The sequence below is a fragment of the Cyrtonyx montezumae genome, unplaced genomic scaffold, assembly GCF_038088225.1.
Source record: "Cyrtonyx montezumae isolate F1298 unplaced genomic scaffold, pur_monq_1.0 scaffold_37, whole genome shotgun sequence".
NCBI lineage: Eukaryota > Metazoa > Chordata > Aves > Galliformes > Odontophoridae > Cyrtonyx > Cyrtonyx montezumae.
In genome coordinates, this window is record NW_027072042.1 from 1,622,556 (window position 1) to 1,650,371 (window position 27,816).

Sequence of the window (27,816 nt, forward strand, 5' to 3'; positions counted from 1 at the left end):
TGCCCGTGCTGCGGGCGCTCTGTGCACCCACGGCACCGCAGGTGTCCGGTGCTCATGGGTGGAGAGCTGACAAAACCAAGTTGGGAGCCATAGGCAGGCATGGATGTGAAGGAGCTGGGCTGCGCCAGCTCCACAGGATGGCGGTGCTCTGCTGCCCTCCAGGGGCCCTGGGTGTGCAGGCAGGGATGCTGACCAGCGGTGAGTTGGGGTCGTGGTGTCTGCTGGGGGCAGTGTTACTGTGCTCAGCCCCAGCTATGTGTGACCCTCCACGCGGTGAAAACTCTCAGCCCCAGCTATAGTGTGTGACCCTCCACACGGTGAAAACTTCTCCTTTGGGTCTAGCAGCAATTTCCCGTGTTCAGAGCAGCGAGTGATGGACAGGCACGCCCTGTGTGTGTCAGTGGAGAGCTGTGCCCTCCCACCCTGGCACATGGCACAGTGAAGCCTGACGTGGCACAGCACAGCACTGCACTGGCCGGGCCCCACCCGCAGGGCTGCTTCCTGGTGCTGGCTGAGGCCGCTGTGTCCCGGTGCCCACTCCTCAGGGTCTCTGCTGTCTGTGACTGCCAGCCCCCAGCCCGGCCCACGTCCCAGGGGCGGTCCATATCCAGCCCATACAGCACCAGTTCAGCTGACAGACACTGGGACTGGAAAAAGCATTGCCAGAATGCAGCTGTGTGCCATCTGCTGCGCTCAGTGCTGCTCTGCATCCCTCCCCCTGGACATGATGCAGTGCACTTCAGGCAGGCACAGTGCCTTTGTGTTCAATGGACTCTGCTGCTCTCTTTGCTCATTCATATTCACTTACGGATCTGATTTCTGAACCAGCACCAACTTTCAGTGCTGTACCTGCAGTGAGGTCCCACCCATATCTGCACCCAGCACGAAATCTGTTCTGCCCTCAGCCCGTGGTGATGAGCTCTACCTGCAGCCTTCAGTCCTCGTGCTGAGAGAACAGATATGGGACTCTTCCCCACCCTGTGGCTCTCGGGACCTCTTTGCTCCCCTCCCCCCGCTCAGATGTATCGATGCCGTGTGCCTCTGCCATCTCTGTTCCACTCCTCCACGGAGACCCTACTCCCTTTCCTGGGACGTACCCCGAGCTCTGCTCCTCCCCACGTCTGTGCCGGAGCCGCCGGCGTTACCGCTGGCGGGGTTGAGCTCAGAGCTGTCCCGTAAGCACCGACTGAAAGCCACAGCCCTCAGCTCTGCGTGCTGCCCTCCCCCCGCCGCTGTGCCGGGAGGTGCGCGGTGCGGTGCAGGAGCGGCGCGGGTGGGGGCAGCAGTGGGGTTTGTATGGCCCGCGTGGTTTGCCATGCGTGGAGCTGTGCCTGCAGCGTTGGGAGCACTGAACTGCAGCGTTTTGGTGTCTCTCATTATCGGTGCTCGGGTACAATTCACTGCTGCGCCGCTGCGGGTCTGTGTGCTTTCATTGATCCGTGCTCCGGTCGTGGTTATTCAAAGTGGATTCAAATTGGCTTCAGCTGTTTGCAGAGCATAACTACAGCTGCAACGTGAGCTGCAGTGAAACACAGACACCACCGGTAATGCACACCCTAACTGCAAAACACAGCTCTGCACCTTCTGCTGGGAGGGAAACCACAGCCCAAAGCAGCACCCCTACTGTGTGCCATCATCAGCCCACGTCTGCACGGATCCCAAGTACCCCCCGGGATGGAGGCAGCCTGACCCCATCCGTCCCCGTGCCCAACCACCTCCTCCACCAAGAAACTCCTCCTCGTGGTCGACCGAAGCACCCCCGGCACAGCCTGGGGCTGAGCACCACACGTGGAGATGGGCAGAGTACGTGTGGATGGGGGAATCAAAGCTCTGCTCTTTGTGGAGACTTCAGACAGGTGATGGGTTTCATGGTCTCCCCTGAACCTGAGCTGTGCCCTCTGTGTGCACTGACACAGCACTGCTCGAGGGGCTCATACCTCCTGGAGCTGCTGGGTGCTGTGCTGCAGTGGGTGCAGCGCAGTTTGGTCACGTCCCCTCCTCGTGCACCCGCAGAGCAGCGCTCGCTCCTGCGCTGGTGCTGCGGGAACGCGCTGAGCGCGCTCTGAGGACGGGGCTGAGGTTCCCCGACGGCCGCGCGCTGTGGGAGCCGCTCCGGGGCGGTGCAGCGCTCGGAGCCGGAGAGCACCCGCGGCTCTGAAGGGGAAACCCGCGCTGAGAACGCTCAGCACCGCGGGATGCGCGGTGCGGGTGGGGGGGGCGGGGGGGGGGCGCTTAAATGGGACCCAAATGGGAGCGCTCTGCGAGGGGCCTCACAAAGAGCGCACTGTGCAGCGATGGCTGTGCTGGGAGACCTCGTGGGGGAGCAGGCGCGGCACGGCGCGGCACGGCGCGGCACGGCGCGGCACGGCGCGGCACGGCACGGCACGGCACGGCACGGCACGGCGTGGCACGGCACGGCACGGCGCGGCACGGCACGGCACAGCCCACCAGGACACCTGTGTGGATGGGGGCTGACATAAAACAAATGTGTTTTTTCCTACTGCAGCAAACGTTTGGATGCTGCGGGTGGAGGGTGGAAGCAGTTGAGAAGGAAAACATAAAAATGAAGGAATGTAAACTCTCAGCATTTGACGTCAGCCTCCAGTTCTGGAGAGGACACAGCCAAGTTGGACGTGTTTGTTGATCGCAGTGATGGAGAGTTGGTTTAACTCATTCAGTGCTGCACAGAGTGCACCCCGGCTCTGTGCTGACCCCACCGAGCTGCAGCAGCAGCACTGGTAAAGGGATGTGGTCCTTGTGTTTGTCTGAGATTTAAGGAGCCATAAACACTGCAAGCAGCATTCTGGGCACGGCTTTTGGCTCCAGCACCACTCGCCTCTGTGTTTACTGATACTGCAGACTAATGCAGTAACAAAATATGGACTTAACAGACAGCTCTTCGACAAAGGACAGCACAGGGCCGTGTACTGCCCGCTGCCCTGCGGGTATATGAGCACCGGTGGCTTTCAACACCAGTGAGGAAAGAGGAAGCCCTGAACAGGAACCTGGGAGGGCGTAGACCTGGGGTAGCAATGGAAACTGAACCTGCTCCACCCCACGGGGGCACGGGAGAGCGTGGCAGTGTCTGTCACAGTGAGGTTATGTGGTGCTGTGAGCTAAAAAGCAAGGGGAGGTCAGAAACAAGAAACTGAAGGAGAATAGAGCAGCAGTTGCATTCCTCGGCCTGGGCAGAGGGCATGGCAGGACCATGCAGAGCAGCACTGTGCTGGGCTCCAGCAGCAGGAGCACTCCGGGCAGCACTGTGTTGCCAGGAGAGCAGCACAGGTCCATGCTGGCTCCAGCAGCAGGGCTGTGCTGCCAGGTGGCACTGCACACCGCTGTCCCTTTGGGCTCAGATGTCTCTTGGACCCATCCCCTTCTGCTCCCCAGGGTTAGGGACCGAGTTGAGCCACAGCAGAGGGTTTTCCCACCCCAGGAAGGGAGAGCACCGCAGTGCTGTACTTCCTCTTCAGCACAGGGTTGCCTGGGGTTTACCATCCATCGCAGCCCATGGACTGAGCTCTTACAGACACCAGAAACCATCCCTAGCGGAGCCGCACCGCGGCACAGCATCCCCCGCTCTGCCGCTGCAGCCCTCCCCGCACCGCTCCGCCTCCGGCAGAAATCGGCCACGGGTTGGGGCTGAGCACAGGGCTGGGGACACCGCCTGGGGGAGGTACGCGCAGCACAGCCCCTGCGCGGCACCGCTGCGACTCTGTGCTCTGCAGCACACAGCTCCGAGCACGGAGCATTTCAGCCTGAGCCGCATAGACTGGTTTCCATGTCCCCGCTCCAGGGCTCCCATGAGGTCCAACAAAACCATTTTCTCTCTTTTCCCCTTCCTACCAACACCTCCCGCTCCCCCCCAGTGCCGCTGCCCGCAGATCCCAGCAGCACACAGCGTGGAGGAAGCACACGGCCATTCCTCCCCTCCGGAATGGGGCCGAGAGGAGCGGTGGGGCAGCGGCCCAGAGCGGAGCCCAGCAGGATCCCACTGGCACAGCACGGGACACCGCGTTTCCTCGGCAGCTGCCCCACTGCAAGGCACGCCAGGGAACTCGGCGAGGGAGGGATGTCGGCTTTCTGCTGCTCAGAAAACAGAGCGGGTGCGAGGAGATAAAAGCAGGGGAGAGCACTGCTGCTGCTGCCCCCGCTGAGAGCAGCGCACCCCTCAATCCCACACTGCCCGCAGCTGCAGGGGCAGCACGCACTGCTGCTCCATCTCTGAGCACAGCTCCAACTGAGCCGCGTTGTGCAATGCAAGACACTGAGTTCAAAGAAGAGTCGGATCCTTAACAGCCCTCTGCAGCTCTTCCTCACTTGCCAAGAATCTGAAGTTTCACAATCGTAAAAGCTGAAAAAAAATCTCCCAAGTTTCTTCAGCCTGGAAACGCTCTCCTGTTACATTGACAGCTCCTGCAGCACTGTGCTGCTGCCGAGCCCCGGGCTGCAGCCCAAGGAGGGAGCCCAGAGCCAGCACCACCTGGAAATCAAACCACATTATTGAGGACGATGCCAGCACCCCCGGCTGAGCCCTGCCCTTACAAGCAGCTCTCCTCCTCCACGCGGCAGGAAATGCACTCTCCCTGGCAGAGCCATCATCCAAACCTACCATCCAAATCCAACCATCCAAACCTTTAGGGATCTGATTTAGTAGTTGGGTAGGGATAGTGATAGGAGGATGGTTGGACTAGATGATCTTGTAGGTCCTTTCCAACCTTATGAACCTATGAACCATCAACTCCAGCGGGTGCAGCATCACCACCTGCAGAGCTCCGGGGTGGGCAGTGCACAGAGCTTCCCACACGTGGATAATCAGGGTCTGCAGAAGAGCACTCCTAACCTCTTTCATTTTAAACAAAAAGGATTTGGAGCCACTGCAGAGGTCTATGACAAACTGTAAACCCCAGCGATGAGATGGGTTTTGCCCATACTGCCACCCTGGAGGAGCCCTGCTCCCGACTCAGCTCACGTTCAGGGAGCACAGATTCTTCTCTTGAACTCTGCTCCTTCAGCACTGACCCTCTGCAGCGGTCTCTGAACAGTTTGGATGGCAGCAGTGGTGATTTATGTTATTTGGGCAAAATCATTTACTCCCAAGGGTGAGCAGGGAGCTTTGTTCAGCTGTCACTGCCAAATCACCTTTGGCAATGAGCTGTACGAGGGCAGCGTGTGGCAGTGGCACAGCTCGTGCTCAGCAGCTCGCTCAGGGCTGCAGACCTTCTCAGCCAACTGCTCAGAGCAGCCGGAGCTCAGCAGCAGACACGCACTGCACTCTGGTGCTGATTGCTCAGGTCACTGAACCCGTGATCTGCCCTGTGGTTCCACATCTCACCCCATGCACGGCCCCGCTGCTTTCTTGTCTTTCTGCTGCTCCTTTCTGTCCTCCAGATCACTGATCTCACTCACCCAAGGTTTATAGCTCGATCCCTGCAGCAGGAGCTGCTCACCCCTCTTGCTCTGGATCTCACCACGAGGTCGCTTCCCACACCCGCAGTCTGCAAGGCTCCCAGCACAGAGAGCTCACTCCAGGGGATGCCAGCCACCACCGGAACAGCTCTTCCTGCCTGAGAGCACAAAAAAACCCCACACCGTGTGTGTGGAGCTGAGTGGAAGCCCACCGAGCACAGCATCACCTGCTGCTGGGGCTGCCCATGCCCACAGTGCCAGGCTGTAGCACTGCCATCATTCACAGAGCACTGCTGGAGGACCATGACCTTCCTTGGGTGCATTTTTAAGGCCACTTGCACCACAGACACTTCTGAATGAAGCATTTTGCCTGTGCCCTCACCATGCATTCCCAGGCAGTGCTACTGCTGATGTTAGCAGCAGGCTCTGCAGCCTGCAGGATGCTCCAGCCCCACTCTGCACCATCCACACAGCACTGCTGCACGAGGACCTGCTGACAGCCCACACCCTACAGGGCCCACGTGTCCCTGCTGGATGCGGTGGTGCTGCACCTTCAGCTGGGCTGTCCCTGCCCTTCTGCTCACGAGGTTAACTCCTACCAGAGGTCACATCACGGATGGAGACACAGCAGCACAGAGCCCGGCTCAGCCACGCCTGGACACCACGCTCCAGCTCCAGCCCGATTCCCAGCACCTCCCTGCCCCCTGCACGGCCATCTCCTCAGAACATGCACCCACGTGGAGAAGTCAGGAGATGTGTATTTGGGGAAAGGCCAGGCAAGGAAACAGGCACCTGCCTCACACGGACAGACCTTTGCAGCAGAGAGAGCAAACTCTTTGTCCACTGGAGGAGAGCAGGAGGTGGGGCCATTCTGGCACTACATCACCAGGTGTGCCCAAGGATGGGGTGACACTGGAGGTCCAGGTGTGTATGCAGCAGCCCCCAGCCCCGCTGCCCTCCTCCTGCAGGGCTCGCAGGATGTGCTGCTGGCAGCCATGAGCCACGCTGTGCACCCCCCTCTCCTGTGCTGCCATCACCCCTGGACTCCCACCATCCACGCTCACAGCGAGGGGCCAGCACTGGGACTGGGGCTGCAACAGAGGAGCAGACAGGAGACAGCTCCCACAAAGGACAACACAGGGACCCTACAGTCAGCTCGTGCTCCCTGGCTCTGTGCACCAAGCAGAGGACCCAGCTGCATGCAGCACTGCTCGGAGCAGAGGCAGCCATCTGCCCCAGCCCACCATCCCACTGCAAGGCTGCCTGCCTTGGTCACAGCTGTGCTGCAGCAGCAAGGTCCAAGGAAGCAGCTGGAAACGTGGCAGTCACCGTGCTGCTGCACGCAGCGTGGGAGCTGCAGCAAGACCTCCTGCACCACATCTGCCCTCTGCCTCCCAGCAACCCGCCCCGTGCAGGCCTGCTGTCAGCAGAGCTGGGTCAGCCCCAGCCCAGAGCTCCAGCACGTCTGTTCACACAGCAGCAGTCCCTCTCTGCAGCAGGGACCCATCCTGCCCGCTTCCTTCCTCCGGTCCAGAGCAGTGCTCAAAGAAAGCACCTCATCTGCTCCCAGCACTGCTCTGCCCTGTGCTAAGGCCACATCCCCCAGGACACAGCGAGGTGAGCAGCACACTGTGCAACGCAGCACTGCACAACCTCCCCAGCGCAGTCAGCCACAGAAGGTGAAGTCCACAGACTCTGTGCAGGGGGTGCTCCCCTGGCCAGGAGCACACGCCAGAGGAGAGGCAGCTCACCCCCCACCCCCCATCCTTGAACCCATGGTGGAGAGAGGAGCTCCTGGGAGGGCCCACGGAACAGCAGAGGGGAGAAGCAGGCTCCAGGTACAGAAATAAATTGATATATTAGTGTGTATAAAACATGCTGCTTCCTCTGTACAGTGCCCCAGCTGGGCGCAGCTCCCCACGGGGAGTTCACACATATATAAATAAGGCCCAGACAGCTGCAGACAGTATTTACAGACCGCGGGGAGCTAGCGCCTGCTCCGGGGCCAGCCCCACCAAGACCAGCTGCTACACCCAGCCCGCGGGATCCTCCCCCGGCCTGCATCGGCCGGCTTCACTTCAGGTCCACGTCAAAGTCCAGCACCAGCAGCTTGGTCTCCTCCGTCCCGTTGCGGCTGCCCACCGCACACACCAGCTTGGTGTTGGAGGCACGGATGCGCCACACCACACCCCCACTGCCCCCGCTCTCCAGTGCCACCAGGTTGCGCACGAACTCGCCCGTCTTGAGGTCCCAGAGCTTGACAGTACCATCATCCGAGCTGGTCACCACGAACTTGGAGCTGAACTGCAGGCAGGTCACAGCACTCTGGTGCTTGCTGGGCCCTAGGGGCAGAAGGGACCCGTGAGTCCTCCCGTGCTCCCACCCGAGCCCCAGGATCCCCCGCTGCTGGGCCCCGCTGCCTGGGCAGCCCTGCCCCCGCCGTGCCCGGTGCCCAGGAACGCCACCACCCCGCTCCAGCATCGCTCCCACCCACACTCACCCTGCAGTGTCTGCAGGCACTGGCCCGTCTTGATGTCCCAGATCTTAACTGTGGAGTCAGCGTTGCCGGACACAAGGATGTTGTCACGTAGCTCCATGCCACTCGTGAGGGACTGGTGCCCCATGAGGGTGTGTAAGCAGTTCCCGCTTTCTACATCCCACACTCGAATGGATGTGTCCAGAGAGCCACTCACGATGTGTGTCCCATCGAACTGTCAGAGAGACACGGGTCAGCAGGGCTGCAACAGGAGGTGCTTCCTCACAGAGCACACAATATCCTGAATTGAAGGGACCCACACAGTCATCACGGCAGTCTGCAGTGTGCTCCGGGGCACCCATGGCCCAGCAGGGTGCCTCAGCAGCACCTCGCCTCCAAGAAGCAGGCGTGGGTTGTGCGTCCCTTCAGTACACACGAGAAGGATTCAAGATGGAAGGGCAGAAAGCATCTTACACAGAACACAGGCTGAGGCTGCGTGCCCCTGCAGCACATGCATGCAGCACAGAGACGGCCTCTAAGGGTCTGAACAGGGAAGCTGGTGCCCCTGCAGTGGGCAGGGGAGGGGGCCGGGCTCTCACCTGCAGTGAGTAGACACGGTTCGTGTGTCCCTGCAGCGTGTGAGTGCAGCTCTCACTCTCAGGGTCCCACACTTTCACCGTGTAGTCGTACGCTCCGCTCACCACCTTGTGCCCGTCGTACTGCACGCAGCGCACCGCGGCCACGTGCCCCATCAGCACGTGCAGGCACTGCCCAGTCTCGATGTCCCAGAGGCGCAGAGTGGCATCCCGTGAGCCACTCACAACCCTGGCAGCAAAGCACTCTGTGTCAGCTCCAGACCTCCCCCAGCTCCGCTACACCCAGGCACGCCAGCTCCCCCAGGGGCAGCCCCAGCTCACCCCCCCCCCCCCCCCCCCCCCCAGGCTGCCTCTTTCCACACAGCACCCAGCCCAGGCCCAGAACACCTCTGCACTTTCACCTACCCCAGGTCCCACCCCACAGACTGGCACGGCCCCCACAGCTCCTCACCCCCACCTACCCCACATCCCATGCCCCAAGTACCTTCCACTCCCATACCTGTTCCCATGTAGGTGCATGCAGCGCACTGTGGACGTGTGCCCATACAACGTGTGCACGCATTCGCCTGTGTCCGCGTTCCACACTTTGAGTGTACGGTCCGTAGAGCCACTGATGACAATGCTGTCCCTCATCTGGGAGGACCACACACCCCCTGTGTGGCCAACTAGAGTCTGCACACACTGCAAAGAACAACGAGAGATGAGATTTTCATACAGGAAAGGGTGAACAACATTGCAAGAGGAGACAGCAAAGCACAGGACCTCCCCCAGGCAGAGGGCTGCTAAGGCTCTTCAGGTCAGAGAGCCATCTCCCTACAAACCCCAGTTCCCACCAGAGTTCACCCAGAATGACTGTCTGCTGCAGTAAAACCAGTTTGGGTATCTTGCCCTCATCAGGTCTTCAAAAGAGCAGAACACATTTGCTGACCACCAGTGAAAAAAAAAAATCACACAGCCAGCTCTTGCTCATTTTCACTGCACCAACACTGCCTGCCAGAGGAAGGCAGCTCTGCCCACGGCTCTGCCCACGGCTCCTGCAGTCACGGGATCTGTCAAAACCTCTCCCCGGCTGCACCTTGCCAGACAGGACAAACCCACCCAACCACTGAGATGCCTCTCCCGCCTCCACCCACCCCGCAGCAGGTCGGAGGAGCAGAGCAGCCCCGAGCTCAGGACAGCTGCTCACCTCCCCAGTGACTGCTGACCACACTTTGAGTGTGTTGTCATCTGAGCCGCTGACGATCCGGTTGCCGCAGAACTGCAGGCAGGTGATGACGTGGTCATCGTGTCCCTTCAGCACCTGAACAGAGAAGTGAGCAGGAGGGCGTGCAGTAAGAACAGACGGGTCCTTGAGATGATGGCCATCTCCCTGCAGCACAGCAGCTACAGAGGAGCCAAAGGAGACTCGTGGGGGCTGCTGCCGCGGGATGACGGGCTACGAGGGAATCCCAACACAAGGATCAATCCCTGTGACCATTAGGGGCACAAGCTTTGAACTCACAGCTGATGCTCCGTCCTAGACCTAAAATCAGTGGCCATGAGACTGAGCACATGTAAGACCGCAAGCCTCACCTTTCCTGGTGGGAGACAGTGCACCAACATCTCTGCATCCACTCCCACCTTCCTGAGCAGCAGTGTAGCTGCAGGCAGAGGAAGCAAGCAGTGACTGAGCCCCTCGCAGAGCAGGGCCCCATGCAGCACAAGGCAGAGCTGGCTGAGCACAGTGGGGACGGCTCAGCATGATGGCCACTGTCCCTTGGTGAGGGGACAGTGTAGGACAGGTGTTTTGCTGGCAGGACCCCACACAGCTCTGCTCACAGCAGGCACAGCATTGGGGTGCTAGGAGCTCAGCAAGGGCTGCCTGGTATGTCACTGCAGTACATACAGCTCTGTTGCTTCCTGGGTGCTGTGGGGGCACAGGAAAGGGCCTGGAACACTGGGGGTCCATAGAAAGTCCAGGGAGGGAAAGCAGAGAGGTGGGACTAGCCACAGGGTGACCGAGATCTTGCCCTCCTTGCTTTGGGGATGGAGGCTAGGGGCAGGAAGGGACTTCAGAGAAAGAGGTACAACCAACAGCAAAGTGTTATACAACACTATGGGAAGTACTGGAGACAAGGTCTGGCTGAGCCTCAGAAGGTTTGTATCACTCCCTGGATGCCAAGATTAGCTACAGCCTTGCAGCACACACTCAGAGAAGGGATGAAGAGATGAAAAACTCCTCTGGAATTAAGGGTAACCCTTTTTCCACTGGCAGAGCTGCAGCTCTGCACCATGCATTGCAGTGATCCCTGACACCAGCTGTGCTGTGGGTCTGCTCTCTGCAGACAGGGACAGGATTTGCATGAAGCTACAGAGGAAGTATTTAGATTTAAATACTTACAGGTGAATCCCTCTGACTTATGCCTCCTGAAGGGAAGCCAGACACCTAAATCTTATCCCAAAGCATTTTTCAAATGCTCAGTGCCGATCTCATCCTATTGGTCATGGGTATTTTTCTGCTGCTTCCTTCCTGGTACCAGCTTCCTACCCTCCAGGATCTGCTTAGCAAGCACTGCTGAAGGCACCCACCTTGGGGGCTTTAAGCTCGCCGCTGCGCCAGTTCATATCAATTCTGTGCTGCCGCATGAAGGCAAATTTCCAGGGGCTGTACATGAAGCCGGGGCTCAGCAGGCGCCGCTTACGCAGGTTCAAGGGCTCCTCAATGCCTGTGGGAAGAACAGCAGCCTGATGCAGGCCCCCCTGAAGCACACAGGGGGTTCACATCCCCACCCCAGGAGGAGCAAAGATGATGCGCAGCAGCGGCAGCTGTGAGCTACACCACTGCAGATGGCAGCCGCGGTGTGCCGCGTGATGGAGAGAGAGACCTTTACCTTCTTCACGGCATTTCTCTCTCCAAAGCAGGTTATCTTCAGCTAAGACCCTCCAGTAGCGGCAGGTCTGGGCAGCTCGGAGCAGGTCCCGAGGCTCCAGGAACGAGAGCACATAGAGTGCCAGCTGCAGGACCAGGGGCCGGGTCACAGAGGTCAGCAGGCTCCCACGGCTGGTGAGCAGCACACAGCAGAGGGGCCGGCCTGGCTCCTGCCTTGACTCACCTCCTTGGGCAGCAGTGAAATGAAGTCTCTCTGAAACTGGGGTTCAATGACTTGCATCATGTACTTGATTTGGGAGGGCTCGCAGCGATCGATGAGCTCATCCAGAGCCAGCAGCTTCTCTGGGCCGCTCCACCGCTGAGGACAGGGACATCAGTCACACTGCCTGCGTGCACGGCAGGCCCTCGCAGGCTCCCTGCAGCTGAGCAGTGCCTCCACCCAGCCCAGAGCCAGCTGTGGTACCAGCCAGCATGGCAGCATCTGGGCTGCAGGGGAGCACGGCTTCTGGAGCTGGCCAGGGCCCTGGCACAGAGAGGAGCGCTGAGATGGGGCTGGGAGCTCCACCAGTCACTACAGTCAGCCACGGGTGCTGTGTGGTGATGGGCAAAGCAACGCCACCTCGGGCAAAAGGCACAGTGCCCAGCAGGGAAAGAGATGGACCGTTTCTGTACTCCTTGAGCCAAGGGCCAAAACCTGCTGAAACTCCACCGCAGGACACGGGACCCCTCCCTGTAGCACATCTCACTAGACAGACTCCCCAGGCCTTGGGCCCCCTGCCCTGCAGACCCACAGCTCCTCGGCGCCCTCTGAGGACAGGATCCTACCTGGAAGGTGCGCAGCCAGTCCTGCAGCTCAGGCGGAGGAGCGACGGAGGGGATGCGGCGGCGCCGGGCCTGGGCAGCTTTAGCATTGCGCAGCTCCCCAAAGGTGGTGGTGGGGCTGGGCATGCAAGGACCCAGAGTCCTGGACCACACCCAGAGAGAGACCAAAGCGGGGGTGAGACGGCACAGCACTACTCAACCACACCACACAAACAGCTCCCAGAACACAAGTGCCCACATGACGTAACTCACGAGCCCCCCGCAGGGTAACCCCTTCTCCTCATCACTTCCACATGGACTACAGCCACACACGGCCCCTTTACACCGACCTGCTCCGTGTAATAACAGAACTGCAGACAGGCTGAGACTGGAGACACCTCCAGAGGTCACCTGGTCCACTCCTGCCACTCAGAGCTACCCACCCAGGACCACATCTAGGCAGCTTTTGGAGACCCCCAGGTGGGAGACCCCACCAACTCAGGAGGACTCCTGAATGAAGCCCAGCAGCTGTATGGGACTAGTGAAAGGAGGTCAGCTTGCCACGCAGAGCACTCGTCTTACCTGCTGTACTCGGAGCCCTTGCACAGCTTTTTACCAGGGGACAGTGCTCTGCCATCCAGGCCATTCTCTGACTTCCGCTTCATCTGCAAGACAACAGCAAGGTGAAACAGGGTGGGGCACAGCTGTGTGTGCACGTTCTGGGTCACAGACTTTCCTACCAAGAGCATCAGAAGAACAGACTCAGCCTAGCTTGTCTTCCAAGACCATGCTCGTGCTGAGGACCCGCAGGGGAAGCTGAAGGCCACCTGAACTCTGGGGCAGGCAGAGGAGTTAACCTCTGAGGGTGTTAACAGAACTGGGTCTTTCTTGAGGGGAATATCAGGCTTGTTACAGCAGACAAGGCACACGGGGACAAAAGCAGCAGCTGAAAAAATGCCTGCTGCACCTTCAGGCACAGCCCAGCAGAGCACAGGCAGTGCTGCAGCCAGGCCTGTAGCTCAGCACTCCGTGTTGTGCCTGTCAGCTGCAAGGAAAGCCGTGCAGGGACGTGCAGCAGGCCACACTCCATGGTTACATCACTGGGAATCAGCACTCTTCTAACGCCACACAAGTGGCACAGAATTAACAGTAAGCTACTGAGCATGGGCTACTCAGTGCAACGGACACAAGAAAGCAAGCAAGGGCTACTCCACCCCAGGCAGAAGCAGAGCTCCTTCCCCTCAGCACCTAGTGCAGGCACCATCCACAGCCCTGTGTGCAGGCTGGCCTCCGCCTGGCCCCACAGAACCCTGTCCCCCGAGGACAGCTCTGGCACCACCACAAAGGGATCCAGCACAGAGCAGGGCATGGCAGGGGGGTGCCCGGCAGTGCTTGGATACGCTGGGGCAGTGCCCCTAAAAGGCTGACGGTGTGCCCAGTCCAGCTGCCAGACCCAAGCTGCTCTGCAGCCCCATATTACACCCCAGAGGCTCCCAGGGCAGTGCCAGCCAATCACACCCATACCTGCAGTAGGACCTCAGCACACTGCTGCAGCTTGCAGGCCACTGGTACCAGAGCTGTAGCAAGCAGCAGGATTCAGAGCCACCAGCTGCAGTTAAACCACACGCAGTGCACTCGTGCCAGCTCCTGGGTGACAGCCCTCCCCCACGCAAACCTCTTTTCCCCATCACTTCCACAGGGACCACAGTCACACGCACAGTCCCTTCACCCCAGCCCACAGCACTGTTACCTTGGGACGCACGTGGCGGAGGAAGTTGCTGTCCTCTGTCCGCTGCAGATAGTCAATCCAGCGCTCGCCAATGGTGTAGTAGAAGTAGATGTTGCTGCCATCTTCCCCTTCCTCACTGCAGCAGCTCCCTTCCTCCTCTTCTGTCTCCTCCTCCTCCTCCTCTGGCTCCCTGCAGGCCGTGGAGTTGACTGGCTCCTGCTCCTCCTGCCCCTGGGAGCCATCTGCCTCCAGCCCTGACCCCAGGTTCCTCTTCCCAGCACACTCCAGCTCCCAGGATGCTGACACATCTTCCTCCTCAGCCACCACCTACAGGGCAAGGAGGTGCAGGGTCAGGTCTGCCAGCTGCAGGTGGTCCCTGGGGTCTCAGCAGCAGCACACGGGTCAAGGGGCAGCTGACTAGAACAGGGGCTCGAGAAGGGAGTGGTGAGCAGGGCAGAGATGAAGATATGAAGAGGGGAGCAGATGGCAAAACCAAGGTGCTCTCCGAGGTCACAGGCAACCACAGCCCAGCAAGGCGTGGACACAGGATGCTTCCCAGCCCAAAAGGAGGGCACAGCCACCACGCGACCCGATGACGTGGCCGAGCAGCACACGCAAAAACTGCAGGAGCAGCAAGGCACCAAACACCACTGAAGCCACCTGCACCAGCTCCAACGAGCACAGCCAGCCCCCTCCCACTGCAGCTGGGAGCAGCGTTCTGCATGACGGAGCACAGGGCAGAGCTGCTGCACACCAGGAGCGCCCTGCCCAGCTGGGAAGTCAGGCTGCACTGTCATCAGCCTTCACTGCAGCACGAGCACCACACCAAGGTCGTGGCCTTCCACAAACCCAACCCAGGGCTGAATCTCTGGAAGGATGTGCACTGCATCCCCCGTTACCACCTGCACCTCTTCTGCCCCCAAAAAGAAGCACCAAGATAAACATCACGCACAAAAAGGAAAAGCACAAGCATTCAGTAATCATTTAGAAGATTCAGAACAACATCCTTGTGTCATGGGAGGAGGAAGAACTGCCTTCTGATGCACCAAGAACAGACCTCAGTCAGCAAACCAGGGCTGCCTGCACCAGTCTTAGTCTCAACAGACAGCACAAGCAGATCACTGGGCCACAATGACCATTTTTAAATGAAGCTTAGGATATAGGAGGAATTGCAAAGGTGAGGAGAGAGTGCAAATCGTGACAAAAGTGAAGAAAGCAGAAGACTGAGGCTGTACAGAGCTGGAGGTCTGGCAATAGAGGGGCTGATCCCATTGGTGAAAGATGACAGGGACATGCTTTGCACCAGCTGACCAGGCTTCGAAAACACCATTTCAAATAACATTGATTTTACTCCTTGGAGTGTTACACTGGATTAATAAAAGCAATAGCATAAATTGCGTGGATGAGACGTACCCACAGAGGAGCAGGGAACAGCCTTCTGACCCAGAGCTGGCACAACAGCCTCAGAAGGGCTGTGCAGGGAGATGGGTCGGACCAGGTCTCAGAAGGTACCTGTCACTGGGAAACCTCACTGCCCACTGACAGGCCTCGTGCAGGCCCATGGTGGGGGGAGAACCACAACTCAGTATCTGTTTTACTCATAATAGGGAAGTAAACAATGCTTTTCTGATGATACTTTGAGACTGTCATCTCAGCAGGAAGCAAGGACACTCATCCAGGGATCTGAGTCACTCAGTATGCCAGGCTCCCTCAGACAGAACACCTTCCAGCACTCCCAGAGGCAACATTCCCCATCTGAAGACGAGGAGAGCTGGACCAACAAGGCACCAGGGGCTGCACATCCCAAAAGCAGTGACAAGAACCGAGGGAGACACCCAGCACAAGACAGAGGCTCAAAAATCCAAGCAGCTAAGCGGTGCAAGCAGGAAGGCAACACTACCTCTAAGCTGCTCTACACACCCGAGTTATGCAACATTCAATCCACGTTTTAAAAGAGAATGCTTCAAGCATTAAGGTATTGGTCAACCTTCTCCCAGAAATGGTTTGAAGGTGAAGTAAATACCTCATAGGAAGAGGAGAAAAGGAATGAGATGATGGATTGGTTACAGCACAGAAACATACCTGTGGAAGGAAAACCCCTGGTGCTTTAATAGGCACTGCAGCACTTCGTGCAATTAAGGACTGAGCTCATTCACATAAGGAAACACGGCCCTGGCTCCCCACACCACAGGCAGGTTGCCTACCACCCACAGATGGTGCCCAGAGCAGGCAGAGCCCACCCCAGCCCCACCTGGGTCCACCTCTCCAGGCCACGCTGAGCCCGGGTTTCTCAAGCACTTCCTGCAGTATTCAGAGCTGGAGCTCAGCGTGGGGTGTGGAGACTGCTGCTCGGACAGCATCAGGGTGTCCCAGGCCATCTTCCAGGAGACAAACACCTCCCAGCAGCCCCCCTGCCTCCAGGCAGCATGCCTGAGGGCTCGGCTGGGCGCAGCCTTCCTGCCTCCTGGGAGCTTCCTCAGCCCGCAGGGATCAGCGGCACACAATGTGCTTCCTGAAGTGCCCAGCACCAGGCAGGCAGCACACTGCCCACCCTTACACAGACAAGAACAAGAGGGCAAAGACCTTGGCAAGGGATGGACTCCAGCCTCTGCAGCTGCCAGCCTGGAGGAAGAACTTCTGTCCACACCCAGTTCTGGCCTCTTCCGATGAACAATTAGTGGAACTCAACAACTGTCTGCACGAGGCTGCCAACAGAGAGCTGCTCTGGGGCAGGGGAGGCAGTCATAAGCTACACATCCCCTGGAGTCAGAGCACCACTCCACAGAATCACAAAATCACCAAGGCTGGAAAAGACCTGTAAGGTCATCCAGTCCAACCATTCACCCATCACCAATAGCTCTCACTAAACCACGTCCCTCAACACAACGTCCAAATGTACCTTGAACACCTCCAGGGTTGGTGACTCCACCACCTCCCTGGGCAGCCTGACCACTCTTTCAGAGTAGCAGTATTTCCTAACATCCAGCCTGAATCTCCCCTGGTGCAGCTTGGAGCCATTCCCTCTAGTGCCATCACTAGCCACACGAGAAGAGGTCAACCTACGGGGACCACGGTGCAGATGCACCCAGCAGAGCAGCTCCAGCAAGGTGTGTGCTCAGGGACCACTGTGCACTCCACCAGGACACCAAAGAAGGGGACACAAAGTCCCTGCTGCTGGGACACTCCGCCGCTGCCTCAAAGGGCACTACAGACAGACCACTTGGCAGCTCAGCAGGGAGAAGCCCCCTTGTCACAGCAGCCAAAGCAGCTGGGTCCCCTGACCAGTGAATCCCCGTGTCTGTACCAGCCCCTTTCCAGCTCCTGCACTGCTGCAGGCAGGATCCCCTCCCCCTCACACAGGAAGGTCACTTTCTCTTCCTACCTGAGGCACAGGAGCTTTGCTGTCCCCCAGCAGAGCAGGGCTCACCCTGACAGCTTCCTCACTGCTTGGCCGCCTCCTGCAGGTCATCCGCTGGCTGTTGAGCTCCAAGATGCGGGTGGTGATGCCTTTGACGTGGAGAAGGTCATCGAGAGAGTTGAAGCCCTTCAGTTCCTGCAAGAGAAGTGAGACTGAACTCAGAGCTCAGACACCAGGGATCAGCTCCTAGCCAGAACCAGGCTTGCTGGCACCTTTGTCCTGCCACCTCCTGGCAGGTGATCCCAGACCTTTCTGTTTCACTCAGAGCCACAGCTCCCCTTCTACTTTGGGGCACAGGGGAAGGAGCAGGGATGCTACAATAGAGCAGTACCTCCGTATTTCACGTGCTTACTATCGCATCTGTTAGACGGACAAAATATCTTCTGCCCAAAGATGCTTCTCTCAGTGCTGCTGTTTCCACAAACTCTCCCTGTCCTGAGCAGCAGTGACAATATCACACGGACTCACAAGGAAAGGTAACAACTGTAGAGTTACAGAACTACTAAAGTTGGAAAAGATGCTAAGATCATCTAGTCCAACCATCACCCATCAGCACATCCCCCACTGCCTGGAAAGGACTAACAGAAAGTGCCTTCAGACCTCCCGGGGTGCACTTGGCACGTCACACAGTGGCACTGCCAGGCAGAGGAGGCTATGAGGGAAAGCACTGCATCTTGTCTCCGGGATGGCCCAGCTCCTGACAAACCAGGGCACCTTTCCAGCAACAAAAAGTCTCAACACAAACTTACTTTCCACGTGTGACTGTGAGCTCACTCACTGTGACCTCAGGCTGCTGCAGCACAGCTCTTTGTAGCAGGTGGAAACACAGCCCAAAAGCAAACGACAGCGGCTCAGAATGGGCAATCACATCCTGCAGCTCACTGGTCCATGACCAAAGTGCATTCACTGGCCAATCTCCAACAGCTGGGAACAGCCCCGACCTTCTGCCAGGTGCACACACAGCACCCAGCACCCTGCAGAAGTACTGCCCAGCCCTGCAGCACCACGGCTTCCAGGGATCACCACTGCAGCCTTCACTTCTGTCACACACCAAAGCTGAAGGCTCTAAAACTACCAGGGACAGGAGCAGGACCACAGCAGCTAATGCAGACATCAGGGCCAGGGCAAAGCCCCTGCTGTGCTGTTGTGTGTCATGTGTTCTGACACTGCTTTTCCTCTCTATCCCCAAAAAACAGCATTACCCCAAACTGCCATTCCAACGACAACTGTTGTTTCTACGAATGTGCCTTTGCCTATTCCCGTGCCCGCAGCTCTTCAGTTTGAAGGGCTGTTTCTCTTCCATCCCCGCGCTGTTTACACTCCCGCTGTATTTATAGCTGGTGATCCTGCATTCTCAGCTCTGCTCCAGGCCAAAAAAAGCCAGGCTCCTGCCTCCTCACCCCGTCTCTGCCTCCTCTGCTCGGACAGTCCCCGCAGCGATGCTGCGTTTCGCTGTGACCCCGCGGGCGCTGTCTGCACAACCACCACTCACGTTCCTGTGCCGAGCCCCGCGCTGACGCAGCCCGCGATCGCCGTCCGTTTCCCGCGGCCGTCACGCACACGGCCCACTCACTCCGTGCGTGACTGCCGCTCCCGCTCCGTCATTTCCCAGCGGCGGTCCCGCTTCCACCCCAGAGGCAGCGCCGCGGATTCCCAGCGCTCCGTCCCGGCCCTCCCCACCTCCCGGCCCCGAGCTCAGCCCCGACAGCTCAGCCCGGACCCGGGGCCGCCCCGACGGGAAGGGCCGAGGCGGAGCGCGGCGGAACCGTTCCCCGGAAGGGAGACCCGAGGTCCCCGCGCGCAGCGCAGCGGAACCGGGCCCGGCCCAGGACGGACTCCGAGGGTCCTTCTCCCCCCCCGCCCCGAGCCCTCCCGGCCTCAGGCAGCCCCGGGGCGGCCCCTCCAGGCGCGGCCGAGCCCGGGCCGCGTGGCGGACACCGCGTCCGGCCGAAGGCAGCGGCCGTGCCCGGCACCGGCGCCCCCTCCCCGGCCGCGGCCGCCGCCCCGCCCCGCTCCGCACCTCTCTCTTGCGCACGATGCCGCGGGCGCGGCGCCGCCCGATGCCGCTGAGCGCGCCCTCCAGCTCGGCCACACCGGCGCGGTTGATGTCGAGCTTCCCCCCGCCGGGACCCGGCCCCGGGCCCGGCCCCGACATCCCGGCAGCCGCCGCCGCCGCACAGGCCCGCTCCGACTGCGCAGGCGCGGCCCCGCCCGCCCCGCCCATGCGCGCCACCGACGCGGTGCGAGTGTACGGAAACGGCCGCTTTATTGCCAACTGCGCGTGCGCACGGAGAGCTCCGCGGCGCCGACCCCGCGCCCCGGCTCCGCCCCCCGCGCGGGAGCCCCGCCCCCTTCACCTCCCTCCCCGCCCCCCCCCTCCCCCCCGCTTCACCTTCCCCCCCCCCGCGTGGGTCGCGCCGGAGGTTCCCCCGTGGGCTCCGGCCCTCAGCGCCGCTTGTACAAGCACGGCAGCAGCCGCAGTCCCGCGCACGGCCGGCGTCGCGGCGGCCCCGCCTTGGTGAACTCCAGGAGGTAGAAGAAGGTGCTGGACAGGTCCTGAGGGCCGCGGCGTCAGCACAGCCCACCCCGCGCGTCCCGGCCCCGCGTCCCCCGCGCTCTCCCACCCCTCACCCCGGCCGCCCCCGCCCCATCCCGGCCCCGCAGCCCCGCCCTGCGGCATTCCGCACGCCCCAATCCTATAACCGCGGCCCCGGCTTCCCCAGGCCCGCATCCCGGCGGTGCTCCGCGTGTCCCGGTGCCATGGGTGCCCCCCTGCCCCGTGCCAGCCTCCCATCCCCTGCCCGCTCCGCCTTCCCCCCGGTGCCCCCAGGCCAATGCTGGATTTCCCATGGCATCGCTCTCCCGGATATGCCCTCAAAGACCGACAAAGACTCACCCTGTTAACGCTCTTGAAGCCCAGCTGAGCCATGGCATTCATAAAGACTCGGAGGTCCTCAAAGCGGCTGGCGACCTCAGCCACCATCAGGGTACCGCTGCGGGACAGCGCAGCGTTGAGGGGTGACCCCGTGGGCACCGCCCGGGGCTCCATCACTGCCTGCACCACCAGAGTTCACCCCTCCATCCCACACCATCAGCCCCCACGCAGCCCTGCCTACCCCTGCTTCAGCACGCGGTTGGCTTCCTCGAGGATCTCCTGCAGGTTGGTGCCCATCAGTGCCAAGCAGAAAACTGCAATGTCCACGGACTCGTCTGCCAATGGCACCTGCAGAGCACCAGCAGAGACCAAATGGGGCCGCCCCTCCTCTGGCACTCCCTCCACTCTCAGATTGAGCTGAGCACCTTTCTCAGAGAAGGGGCTGCAAACAGCAGCGCCCCACGTCCACAGCAAACAAGCATGGAATTGTCACTGATTTCCAACAGTGTTCTCCACCATCTTCTTCTGCTCCCCACTCGACACCCAGGCTGCACGCTGCTACCTGGCACGCAGACTCGAGCACGCAGCCACCCCACAGACCTTCAGGAACGACAGAGCCCCAGGGAAGCAGCAGCTGGGAGGGAGCCCTGGAGATCCTGGCAGTTCAACCCCTGCCAACGCAGGTTCTCTGGAGCTGGCTGTGCAGGGAAGCACGCGGGTGCGTTCGAACATCTCCAGAGGAGGAGACCCCAGCACCTCTCTGAGCAGCACGTGTCAGAGCAATGCTGCAATCTCAGTTCTTCCTCGCATTCACACAGAACTCCCTGGGTTACAGTTTTTTTACAGTCCCTGATCCCATTCCCGGGCACCGCTGAACACCCCATACAGGCGCACAACGTGGAGCACCGCGGTGTGGCCCACGCAGCCCTCCAAGGAGCACCCCAAGCTCCTCGGTGCACCACGGCCACAGCGCAGCCCCATACCTCGGCCATGTCGCAGACGGTGACACGCGGGGTGAGCGGCACCAGGTCGAAGCAGTGCACCTTATTCCGGACGCTGTCGGCGATCTTGCAGTCGCCGCACCCAAAATCTGCCACGATCAGCGAGGCCGACCTGCGGGGGCACACAGCTGCGGCCGCTGCCTCCCTCGCACCCCCCGGCTCCGCTGCCCGGTGCTCACCTCTGCCGCAGCCGCTGGATGATGCGGTCCACGGGGTTCTGGGGCCATCGCCCCACCTGCTGCGCGAAGCCGCGGTGGTAGATCTGGAACGCGTCGGGGTCGCTCTTGAACAGCTCTACGGCGTCGCGGCTGCTGCCCGTGTAGAGCCGCTCATTGATGTACCGGAACCGCGCGGCCAGCAGCCGCTCCTCCATGCGCGCCCGCAGCGCCGCCGACCGCCCCGCGGGGACCGCGTCCGGGGCGGAGGGCTCCGGGGCGGAGGGCTCCGGTGCCGCCGGTCCGGCGCAGCCATCTCCGCCCGCGTTCTTCTCCGCTTTCAGCTTCTGCTGCCGCCGTTTGTTCTTCTGTTTGTTCCGCCACTGCTTCCGAGTGAGACGCGGCGCCGCAGCCGACCCCGACGCCGCGGGCTCCGCGGGGACCCCCGGGGGCAGCTCAGCCTCGGTCCCCGCAAGGCGCGGAGCGGCGCCGCCGCCGCCCGGGGTCCGCTGTCCCTCTCGGGGTTCCTCCTCCTCCGCCGCCGCCGCCGTGCGGTCCCTCGCGGTCCGCGCGCGCTTCCCGGGCCGCTTCCGCTCCGGTTCTCCGTCAACCCCCGGAGCCGCCCCCGCCGCCTGCAGCCGCCGCAGAGTGGCCACGAGGCGCTGCCGCCGCTTCCGCTCCACCGCGGCGGGGACCTACGGGCAGCGGAGCGGCGTCACTCCCCCAACGAGGGCCGGCCCGCTCCGGTCCCCCCCGGTCCCCCCCTCCGTTTACCGGCGGCTGCTGGCCCTTGGCGTCGCCGCGAAGCTCCGGCACGGCCCGTGCCAGCGCGAGGCCGTCCGCGCCCTCGTTCCACTCCTCCTCCTCGAACATAACCTCGCCCGGGAGCGGGGATCGCTCCGAAGCGACCCCGCCACCGGCGCCCCCACGTGCACCGGCGGCCAGAGCGGCCGCGGCCGCGCGCGAGAAGAGCGCCCCCTGCAGAGCGGAGGGTGAACGGCACCGCTCGGCCCGCGCCGCCCGCAGCTCCTTCCGCCCCGCCCCGCCCCGCCCGGGTGGCCACGCCCCCCTCCCCGCGTTCCCGCCCGGGCACGCGCAGTTCCCGCGCGCAGCGCTCCGTCCCCCGGAGGCGCCTCAGCCTCGCGCGGAGCGGGGCGGCCGGCAGGGGGCGCTGGCGGCGGCGGCCGGGGCGGAGCCACGCACTGCCCCGCGCCCGCACAGCCACCGCCCTGCGCCGCCGGAGCCGGTAAGGGCGGCCGGGCCGGGCCGGGCCGTGCCGGGGCAGGGCCGGGCGGGCGGAGCTCCGGTCCGGGTCGGGCCGCGCAGAGCGCGGGGTGGCGGCGATGGGCGCGGAGACGAGCGGGGTCCGACGGCGGAGGAGGGGCGCGGGGTCTGCGCCGTGGGGAACGGGGACGGCGCGGCCGCGGGGTCCGTGTGCGGGGCGCGGGGGGACCCTGAGGCCGCGGCCCCTCGCTTGGGGGTCCCGCTGAGCGCAGCCCCGCGCGCTGCACTGCGGCCCTGCGACTGCGCGGCCGCTGCCGTCGGGGGCCGAGGAGCGGGACACTCGGGGCCGGGAGCGGAGGCCGAGGGGCCCTCGGAGCCGCGGGGCGGTGCGGAGTTTCCTCCGGTGCCGTTCCCCATCGCTCCCCCCGCGGGGACGCGGCTCCGAGCGCCGGGGCTGCCGATAACGCTGCGGGCGCCGGATCCGTTCCTGCGGACGGCCGCGGTCCCGGCGCTGCTGGAGGCGGTGCGGCCCCGGACCCCGCGCCCTCACGCAGCGCTCCCCGCAGCCACGGCCGCGATGGATGACATCTTCACGCAGTGCCGGGAGGGCAACGCCGTGGCCGTGCGCCTGTGGTTGGACAACACCGAGAATGACCTCAACCAGGGGTGAGCTGGGGGGGGGGGGGATGCTCGGTCCGCCCGGGGCGCGTTTCCGCTCCGTGTCCGTGGGAGGGGGTGGGATGCGGCTCCTCCCCGCCGGGAGGAAGTTACCGCATCGCTGAGGCATGAGAGCTGCACATCCTCCGTCCGCTTCCTCGGCCGCGGTGTCCGAAGGGGCTAAGCTAGGGGGGCCCCTCCCCACGGCGGCTGCGGTGCACGGTGACCTCATGTGCCCCCTGACCCGCGGGGCACCGCTGCCCGGCCCGCACCACCCCCAGCACTGCTCCCCAGCGGCTCTGAGCGCTGCCCATTGCCCCCGGGCAGAGCCGATGCCTCCTCCTGCCTACGGGGCATGAGCATGAGGCTCAGGGTGGGCACGGCTGCCTATCCCACGGCCTGAAAGTCCTCCCAACCCGCAGCAGCATCTGCTGAGTGCAGAAAAGGCTGCTCGTGGACCACATAATCCCACTCCTCCCACAGAGCTGTCCTGGGCTGGGGTGTACCTGTGGGAGTGGTATCGGTTGCTATGGGGCGTTTGGCTCCAGCCCTGTGCTCAGGACTGCGCTGTGTGCCATGGGGACTGTGCTGAGAGTGCAGGGTGGTCACCGGACGGCTGTGGTCCTGCTGGAGCTGGGGACAGTGGGGCTGCAGCGTCCCCATCCCCGCCTACTGGGCCCTAATCTCCTTTTAAGGCCTAGCTGCCGCCTCCTCCCTTACTTGGCCAGGCACGGCTGCGAGCAGACAGGGAGGGGGGGCTATGGGGCCCGGTCCTCACCAGCGTCCTACTGCTCCAGCCCTGAGGGAGGTGGGACGTGCTCAGGGCCCTCCCAGGGATGGGCAGAGCAGAGGCACCACTTGGGCTGTGTTCCTCACGTGCACCCTGCCCAGAGCAGTGTAGCCCTGGGGCTGTGTGGCTGCTGCCATAAGGGGCTGAGGAGTGGGACGTATCTCCCCACCACACTTGGGGCTGCAGTGTTCCTCAGGCCCAGCTGTGCCCTGCTCAGCCAGGCCAGGAGCGGAGGGCTGAGGGGCACACGGAGTCCCCTCCAGAGCTGTTCCCCACTGCTTCCCCTGAGACACAGCCCCGGGCACTGCCCAGCACAGCCCTCGCTGCTGTCCCCGCAGGGATGACCATGGCTTCAGCCCCCTGCACTGGGCCTGCCGCGAGGGCCGCTCCAACGTGGTGGACATGCTCATCATGCGGGGAGCACGCATCAATGTCATGAACCGCGGTGACGACACCCCGCTGCACCTGGCAGCCAGCCACGGCCACCGGGACATCGTGCAGAAGGTGCGGCCTCCCAGCCCCGGCCCTGCTGCTCCCCACCTCGTGCACTCTGCACCCACCTCTGGGTGCCCCCCCCCGGCCCCCGGCCCCTTCCCAGCAGCAGCCTCAGGGCACGGTGCAGTGGAAGGGACCCACTCTGGGTTCACCAGGACTGTCCTGCCTGCAGCTGATCCAGTTCAAAGCGGACATCAACGCGGTGAATGAGCACGGGAACACCCCTCTGCACTACGCCTGCTTCTGGGGACACGACACGGTGGCAGAGGTGAGCGCAGCACCTGCATACAAGTGAGAGCTGGGAGCACGGGAGGTGGCATGGGGCAGTGAGTGTACAGGGCGGGGCAGGCGGGAGGCTGGGTGTGTGGAAGGGGCCGAGGAAGGGGCAGCAGCTGTGGGTGCTCGCAATTCTCCCTCAGGACCTTGTGGGTAACGGGGCCTTGGTCAGCATTGCCAACAAGTACAGCGAGACACCCATCGACAAAGCCAAGACGCCGCTGCGGGAGATCCTGAAAGGTAGGGGGCTGCTGCCCACACCCAGCCCCTGCCTCTAGCTGCTGCAGCCCTGGTGCTCAGCACCACAGGCTCTGCTCTGCTGCCCAACTCCTCATCTGCCTCCAGAGCGTGCAGAGAAGCTGGGCCAGAACCTGACCAAGATCCCCTACAAGGACACCTTCTGGAAGGGCACAACCCGCACGCGGCCCCGTAAGGACAGAGGCTTCCCTGCAGAGCATGCTGCTTGCTGGGGGCACAAGTCTGTGTGGTAGGGTGGAATTTAGGGGTGAGGGTCAGCAGCTGGCATAGCACGTGGTTCGCTGGGGCGAGGGAGATTCCCCTAGTGCAGTGCCTTTGCATGCACTGTGCTGGTACTGCTCCTGCAGCCCCAGAACAGGAGGAGGGTCCCATGCAGTTCTCTCCTCTTCTTACAGGAAACGGGACCCTCAATAAACTTGCTGGAATAGACTTCAAGCAGCTGAGCTTGAGCCAAAAACTCAATGAGAACCAATCAGGAGAGGTATGGAGGCCGTTTCCTCGCTGGGACAGCAGAGCATGGCCCTCCCTCAGCCCCTGGCTGTACACAGAGCACAACGGGCACAGCTGCTCGAGGGGCATCCAAGCCCCAGCGTGGGGCCAGCTGCAGGCTCACACCTCATCGCGATCACTGCACACCACTGTGGGATCCATGGCCTCCCAGCCCTGCACAAGGGGCTGAGGGGTGCTCGGGGGCTGTGAGCCCCCCTCGCAGTGACCATATCCATCTGTCTCCCTTCAGCTGTGGAAAGGGCGCTGGCAAGGCAATGACATTGTCATCAAAATGCTGAAAATTCGGGACTGGACAACTCGGAAGAGCCGAGACTTCAACGAGGAGTACCCAAAGCTGCGGTGAGTGCCAGCATCCTCTCCCGAAGAGCCAAGGTCACTGAGGGTGGGTGTCCTCCCCGGAGTCGGGGCTGAGATAGGCAGGAGCCCACGTGGTGAGCAGAGGCCTCTGGGGGAAAGCAGCCACGAGAGGAGAGGGCAGGGAAGATGCAGGGCTGTGGGCAGCAGCTCTCTTCTCAGCACGGTCATTTCTCTTGCAGGATCTTCTCTCACCCCAATGTGCTGCCAGTGCTGGGTGCCTGCCAGTCCCCCCCAGCGCCCCACCCCATTGTCATCAGCCACTGGATGCCCTATGGCTCCCTCTACAACGTATTGCACGAGGGGACAAGTGAGTGCTAACAGAGATGACACAGCTGAGGCTGGGGCTGGTCCCAGGCTGCATCTCTGTACACCGGGGGCTGCAGCACGGAGCCCTCCAGCTGCAAGTCCAGGGCGGCCATGAGGAGCTGGGGCTGCAGCCCACGTACCCCCAGTCCGAGCACTGCCATCACTGTCCCCTTCCCACATGAGGCACTGATTCCTCAGTGACCCCCAGTGCCACCTCCCTCTGCAGACTTCGTGGTGGACCAGATGCAGGCGGTGAAATTCGCTTTTGACATTGCGCGGGGCATGGCCTTCCTGCACACGCTGGAGCCCCTCATCCCACGGCACCACCTCAACAGCCGCAGCATCATGGTGAGTACTGGTGCCCGTGCCCTGCAGCCTGGGCTCCCTGGGTGGCTGTGACCGCATCTTACTCCCCAGATTGACGAGGATATGACTGCACGGATCAGCATGGCCGACGTGAAGTTCTCCTTCCAGTGCCCTGGGAGGATGTACGCGCCTGCCTGGGTGGCACCAGAAGGTGAGGATGAGGCAGTCAGGCCCCTCCTGCTGCTTGCCCCCTTCCTCATCCCCTGCCCTTCTCAGCCCCTAAGCTGCACTGGGTTCCCTGCAGCCCTACAGAAGAAGCCAGAGGAAATTAACAGGCGCTCAGCGGACATGTGGAGCTTCGCGGTGCTGCTATGGGAGCTGGTGACCCGTGAGGTGCCATTTGCAGACCTGTCCAACATGGAGATAGGCATGAAGGTGAGGGGGGGAGGGGTCCAAACCAGGTCAGGCTGAGCACAGCTGGGCCAGTGGGGAGCACAAACAGGGCCTCGCAGAGAGCCCAGCAGCGCTCCTTCCCAAGTTCCCTCCGTAGGCAGGGCTGGGTCCGGATGGCTGACCCTGCTCTGCCCTGCCTCGCTACCAGGTGGCACTGGAAGGGCTCCGTCCAACCATCCCACCTGGCATCTCCCCACACATCTGCAAGCTGATGAAGATCTGCATGAACGAGGACCCAGCCAAGCGCCCGAAGTTTGACATGATCGTGCCCATTCTAGAGAAGATGCAGGACAAGTAGAGGGAGGTGCCTCCCCCACGTCTGACGCTGCCATGCTTCCTTCCCCACCGCCTCCAAGTGCCTTCTTTAACCCCAGAGCTATGGGGGAGCAGGGACTGCCCCTCACCCTGAGCCAGCCCATGGACACACGGTACAGATTGTGCTGCCTTCCCTGGAGCCACTCAGCAGGCCTCGGCTCTGTAGCACCGATCTATGGCAGCACCTCCACCCTCCCTGGCAGCTGTGGGCAGACTGAGCAGGACACCTGGATGCAGGCACTGAGCACGGTGGGGCTCTGCTGCCCCAAAGCCGCCTCGTGCTCCCAGGCCCGGGGCAGCTCGCCCACTTGGCGGTCTCATGTTAAGTGTCCAGTCCTGGTGCTCTTCCCTGCTAAGGACAGCAGGGCAGGGATTGCCTGTTAGTGCCCGGCACCACCCCAGCTTCGCGCTTCACTTTTTATCATTTCCATCCAGGCCTTGTGGAAAAGCCGCCAGCATCTGAAATAAATATTTGTTACGAGATCTGGCCCTCGGCCGAAGGCTGCGAACCTGCACAGGCTGTGCGAGGGGCAGTGCCAG

At 62.0% G+C, this 27,816-nt stretch overlaps 2 protein-coding genes across 4 annotated transcripts; one reads left to right on the forward strand and one right to left on the reverse strand.

Moving 5' to 3' along the window:
* Nucleotides 1–1,131: 1,131 nt before the first annotated feature.
* ILK (integrin linked kinase) lies at nt 1,132–27,757 on the forward strand. 2 transcript variants are annotated; one of them, XM_065745765.1, is made up of 13 exons: nt 1,132–1,138; nt 23,123–23,219; nt 24,339–24,504; nt 24,668–24,763; nt 24,915–25,011; nt 25,117–25,200; nt 25,425–25,510; nt 25,769–25,878; nt 26,076–26,203; nt 26,429–26,550; nt 26,620–26,719; nt 26,813–26,943; nt 27,110–27,757. In XM_065745765.1, the coding sequence occupies exons 2-13, from the start codon at nt 23,131–23,133 to the stop codon at nt 27,257–27,259; spliced, it is 1,359 nt and encodes a 452-aa protein (XP_065601837.1). In that variant the 5' UTR covers nt 1,132–1,138; nt 23,123–23,130; the 3' UTR covers nt 27,260–27,757. The 2 variants fall into 2 exon arrangements, with proteins under 2 accessions (XP_065601837.1, XP_065601836.1); XM_065745764.1 differs by lacking the exon at nt 1,132–1,138 and adding an exon at nt 22,498–22,575 and having other exon boundaries at nt 23,120–23,219.
* RRP8 (ribosomal RNA processing 8) lies at nt 7,245–22,275 on the reverse strand. Of its 2 annotated transcripts, XM_065745722.1 has the most exons (17): nt 22,104–22,275; nt 21,354–22,024; nt 21,157–21,286; nt 20,415–20,521; nt 20,195–20,291; nt 17,263–17,433; nt 13,902–14,207; nt 12,734–12,816; nt 12,176–12,314; nt 11,574–11,708; nt 11,352–11,475; nt 11,050–11,186; nt 9,668–9,781; nt 8,981–9,162; nt 8,485–8,710; nt 7,910–8,120; nt 7,245–7,751 (listed from the first exon to the last, which is right to left on the reverse strand). In XM_065745722.1, the coding sequence occupies exons 1-17, from the start codon at nt 22,200–22,202 to the stop codon at nt 7,483–7,485; spliced, it is 3,201 nt and encodes a 1,066-aa protein (XP_065601794.1). In that variant the 5' UTR covers nt 22,203–22,275; the 3' UTR covers nt 7,245–7,482. The 2 variants fall into 2 exon arrangements, with proteins under 2 accessions (XP_065601794.1, XP_065601795.1); XM_065745723.1 differs by lacking the exons at nt 20,195–20,291; nt 20,415–20,521; nt 21,157–21,286; nt 21,354–22,024; nt 22,104–22,275 and adding an exon at nt 19,319–19,522.
* Nucleotides 27,758–27,816: the final 59 nt, after the last annotated feature.

Coding starts and splice junctions, on each gene's coding strand:
- ILK (XM_065745765.1), top strand. CDS start 23,131: ATGGATGACATCTTCACGCAGTGCCGGGAGGGCAACGCCGTGGCCGTG. Junction 24,764..24,914: donor GACACGACACGGTGGCAGAG/GTGAGCGCAGCA, acceptor ATTCTCCCTCAG/GACCTTGTGGGTAACGGGGC. Junction 26,551..26,619: donor TCAACAGCCGCAGCATCATG/GTGAGTACTGGT, acceptor CTTACTCCCCAG/ATTGACGAGGATATGACTGC.
- RRP8 (XM_065745722.1), bottom strand. CDS start 22,202: ATGTTCGAGGAGGAGGAGTGGAACGAGGGCGCGGACGGCCTCGCGCTG. Junction 17,434..20,194: donor GCTTCAAGAGCGTTAACAGG/GTGAGTCTTTGT, acceptor CTTCTCTTGCAG/GAACTGAAGGGCTTCAACTC. Junction 9,163..9,667: donor GGTCAGCAGTCACTGGGGAG/GTGAGCAGCTGT, acceptor TGTTCTTTGCAG/TGTGTGCAGACTCTAGTTGG.